General features: G+C 39.1%; 1 protein-coding gene across 1 annotated transcript in view; it reads left to right on the forward strand.

The window, feature by feature from the left end:
* Positions 1-18: 18 nt before the first annotated feature.
* Positions 19-4,572, forward strand: part of SLC24A5 (solute carrier family 24 member 5) — a 7,940-nt gene continuing 3,386 nt past the window's right edge. The window contains exons 1-6 of the mRNA XM_003209450.4: positions 19-213; positions 1,237-1,320; positions 1,412-1,515; positions 1,839-1,939; positions 2,715-2,998; positions 3,702-3,908. Of these exons, the coding sequence (XP_003209498.1) occupies positions 147-213; positions 1,237-1,320; positions 1,412-1,515; positions 1,839-1,939; positions 2,715-2,998; positions 3,702-3,908 (847 nt within the window). The 5' untranslated portion in view covers positions 19-146. The remainder of the gene's footprint in view (positions 214-1,236; positions 1,321-1,411; positions 1,516-1,838; positions 1,940-2,714; positions 2,999-3,701; positions 3,909-4,572) is intronic.

Genomic DNA, 4,572 nt, shown 5'->3' on the forward strand with positions numbered 1-4,572 from the left:
CGGCCGCGCTGTAACGGCTTTGTCCTCGTCTTTCAGAGAACGGGACGGATTGCGTTCCCCCTTCGTCTGAGTTTCCTGAGGGATTTTTTACACCGCAGGAGAGAAAGGATGGAGGAATCGTTATTTATTTCCTAATTATACTCTACATGTTTTTGGCTGCGTCCATCGTGTGCGATGATTACTTCCTACCGTCTCTAGAGATCATCACGGAATGTAAGTGCGTTCCTCACTTTCCCTGTAGCGCTGGGGACTCATAGCTGGGGCACTGCGGGCAGAGCTGCAGGCACCCCACAGCTCCTCACACAGCAAAGCTGCAGGCAGCCCAAGGCTCTTCACACACACACAGACCTTACCAGCGTACGATGCTGCACCAAAAAGCAAAGCCTGTACGCACTAGCGTGAGCTGCCGCCACACAGTAGGTATGTCAGAGGAAGGGTCAGTTAGAACAGCCCTGTGAAATCTCATCGCCCTGCAATAACTCCCCTGGTTTCAGCAGACCACTGAATGAAAAGGTGGTCCTGGCTGAGTTCAGATCTTCATTGATTAAAACAGATTCTCCAGGGAAACTCATCCCTGAACACTGGAAAACGCTCTCCAGACCAGAACGCTTACAGGAAATGTAAGTTTAAACATTGCCATAGAGCTAATACTTCTTTTAAATTGACATGTTAAGACTGTTGTTCCGCATCAAGCTATACATTCCTGATCTCAGTGCAGACCTCAATCCGAAAGGAAATGTTTCATAAGCAGTTTACAAGAACAAAAGTCTTATAGCGTTCATGGAGGAGGTTCATCCCAGCACGGGTTTAAATCTACTATTTTTGGTTTATTAAGACACACGAGTATGGATTTCCCTCAAATTAGATTTGACTTGAATCATCATGAAGTTTTACCACACCAGTCCAAGGAACCTCCCCACCATTTTTATCCTCACAGAACAGCATTAAGGCTGACATAAATGCGCCTATTTTACCTTTTAAGATCATATTGTAATGCCTTCTGTACCAGTGCTCCTTTTCTAGTATTTAAATGAGGCTGGGAACAGGTTAGCTCAATTAACGAGGCTACATTTTCAATGTTTTAGAAAGTTTAGAAATTGCATTAACTGTATGAAAGAGAGCAGAGTTCATCCCAGTACAGTGTAGTAGCTTCTAACCTTCCATACTGATGTAAGACTACTGAAGTATTTAGGTTTTTAAAAAATTTTTAAAGCAATTCTTTCGCTCTGTCCTCAGGCCTTGGCCTCTCTCAGGATGTTGCTGGAGCAACTTTCATGGCTGCTGGAAGCTCTGCTCCAGAGCTTGTTACTGCTTTTCTAGGTAAGAGACGCACACTTTGACTCCTCGAAACCTAAAACTCTTTACCTTGCATGTCAAAGAGGAACATACCAGAAAGTCATTTTCCTTGTAGGAGTCTTCGTGACAAAAGGAGACATCGGCGTCAGCACCATCCTTGGATCAGCCATCTATAATCTTCTGGGGATTTGTGCAGCATGCGGGCTGCTCTCTAGCGTGGTAAGAATCAGCTTGGATAGTTCTGCACCTGAGAGCCAAATGGTTATCCTTTCTGCTTCGCCAACAAAAGTCAAAAGAGACTTACTATGACAACCGTCAAGTTTATTGTTTCGTAGCAAAACCAGCATGTAATCAGATTTAAGATAAGTTGCTATGAAAGTTTTTAAAAACACTAAGTTGTTAAATATCATACTTGAGTCATTCCTAAGAATCTTAAATTTTTACATAATATAGAAACAACATACCGATGCAGCATTTACAGCACTTAGTGAAAGTATTACAGACACATTTTTAAAAAATGAAAATGAATCTGTGATCTGCAGGTTTCCAGGCTATCCTGTTGGCCGCTGTTTAGAGACTGCCTGGCATATACAATTAGTACAGCGGCGGTCCTTGCGATGATATCTGACAGCAGAATTTACTGGTAAGAGCACAAGTAGTGTTTAATTACTGTTGACTGGAGATTAGTGAAACAGTGTTAAAAAACAAACAAACTTCAGCTGCCATTCACTAACAGAAATATACATCCTGTTGACTTTAAAAATGTAGAAAGTCACAATGCTTGTAAAGATTGTTACCCAATCATTCAAACCCTGCGTATTTATAAAGTCTGGTCTGCATAGGTTTCTTTGTACAAACTTCACAACTTCTATATGACCTGTTTTGGCATAGCAGTTAGTCTTCACAGCTTACTTCTTTTAGAGACTTTTCTTAATAGCATTACCACTAAGAAAAACATTCCTCTGTCAGAAGTAGATCATGACTTTCTGATGTCAATTCTCTTCCATCACTACTGAAACTCCTCTTGTCTCAAAACAGTCAGGCCCGGTGCTACCTCTCTGAAGTTTCTGACTCAAAATAACACACTCTGTCCCCTCCTTAACCATCACATGAGACTCAGTTTTGCAAACATCAGTTGTTCAGTAAGTTCCCCTGGAAAACATGCAGCTATACAATACACAGACAAGATTCTGCAGGGGAGAAGAATTAATTAAACTGCTGAAAGACATGAAGAAATTTACAAACTTCCATGACATTGCCCATACCAGTGCAAAAAGATGCTTTTGTTTTTTCCTTTCACTACTCATGCAATTTTTTTTTTGTCTTTTCATGTCAGTCTCTTTAGTTATTTATTATATATTAATCTATATTACACATTCTGTAATTATTATTATTATTATTATTTTTTTTAATTCTAGGTATGAAAGTGCTTCCTTATTATTAATATATGGGTGTTATATTCTGGTACTATGTTTTGACATTAAAATCAACCGGTGCCTCATGAAAAAGCTCAGTCCCTGCTGTTCGTGTTTTACAAAAGCCACGGAACAAAGCTGTGAGCAGCAGCCATTAGCTGGATGGAGGGAAGAGAGAGGGCCTCTAATTCATCAACAGTCAAGAGCTGACAGTGGAATTTTCCAAGATGAGCTGGACTATTCTCAGCTTTCAACAAGCTTACACAGGCTTGATGAAATCTCTGAAGGTATAAGTATTCTTACAGTTGTCTCTAGCAATCTCTATGCCAGTTTACATAAGTTCTAACGAGCAGGTTTTCAGATATTATTAAGATTTTGCTCAAAAAAATGTCATAGTATTTAAGTACATCGTTATTCTGTGCTGGAATATAACGTTAAGTAAAATTGTAGTTGTGATTTTTGTATGAAGCTAGTTGCTAGAGGTTATTTGTGCCAGCAACAGAACTTCCACCAGTTACTGCTGTGCACATTTGAAACTTCCCAGCAACTCAGTTTGTAAAATGCAGTATCAGCTGAAAGACACACTGCTACTGTCCTAATATATCCTGTTTTGTCATGACAGTGGCCAGTTCGTAACCCAAAATATGCATTATAGCAGAAGGAATATGGAGCCACGGACCACGCTTCCTCTTCACTTAGACAAATCATCAGTTGGTGCTAAATCTTGTAAAACATTTTGCATAAACCTTATAGACAAGTTCATTTTTCATCCACCTGGGTTATCTCCTAGTGACACAGTAATAAAGAACATCTGATTTCAGAGTTCAGTCCAGTGTGATGTAGGCACTAGTAAGACAACAGTTACAACGTCACAGTTATTTTCTTGTACCTTTTTCCAGTATTCTCACAAGTTGAAGCAAACAGTATGACTTAGTGCTAATGATTTTCAAACATAATGCTACAGTTTAAAAACAGTTACTTCTTCAACAGATCATCCAAGTGTCTTCACCATGCCTGAGGAAGATATGAAGAGAATTCTGTGGGTGTTATCCCTTCCTATTATTACGCTGCTCTATTTGACTACACCAGATTGCAGAAGACGGTTTTGGAGGAATTGGTTCATGGTAACATTTTTCATGTCAGCAGCATGGATTTCTGCAATCACTTACGTCCTTGTGTGGATGATAACAATAGCAGGTAGGTACCTCAAGTGCTGCACCGAAGCAACCGATTAACCATGGCTGAAAAAGTTTTCTGTGTGAAGATTTTCCTTTTTCACATTTAACAGTCAGTATAGCAACACGTATTTTGCTTAAAACAAACAATCCCTTGTGTGTGACTGCTTCATTTGCCTCCTTCCATCTAATGAAAACCTCTGTAGAATTTAGCTATTTTTGACTGCTTACCATCATGTGAAAGAATTTGTTTACAAAGCTACAAAAAAACAGCTCATATTTAAAAAGATAGTTTCATTAAATTGCTTGATGAAGTGAAACAATTAGGTATGCAGGAATAAACTCACCAAGCTGAAGTCTGGCAAACACGGAATCCACCAAGACTGAAATTAAAGATTCAGATTTTTGGAAGAGATCCATTATTTCTACACCTCACCTGCCAAAAACGATGCCCAAACTTTTGTATTATTTTATTCCCACTACAGTGTCAAATGTTTATTAGTGTCATATACGTTTATTCCTTACGTGTGTGTATCTCTTAAAAATCTGCATCATAAAGTAAAGCTGAAAAAGCACTGAATTTGAGCGAGAGGTAAGATGTGAATGAATGTAAAATCAGTTCTAAAATATCTTAAAGTATTAAAAGGTTTCCCCATTTCACTGTTTCTCCAGTCAGCTCAAGAAAA

The sequence above is a fragment of the Meleagris gallopavo genome, chromosome 12 (assembly GCF_000146605.3).
Source record: "Meleagris gallopavo isolate NT-WF06-2002-E0010 breed Aviagen turkey brand Nicholas breeding stock chromosome 12, Turkey_5.1, whole genome shotgun sequence".
Classification (NCBI taxonomy): Eukaryota; Metazoa; Chordata; class Aves; order Galliformes; family Phasianidae; genus Meleagris; species Meleagris gallopavo.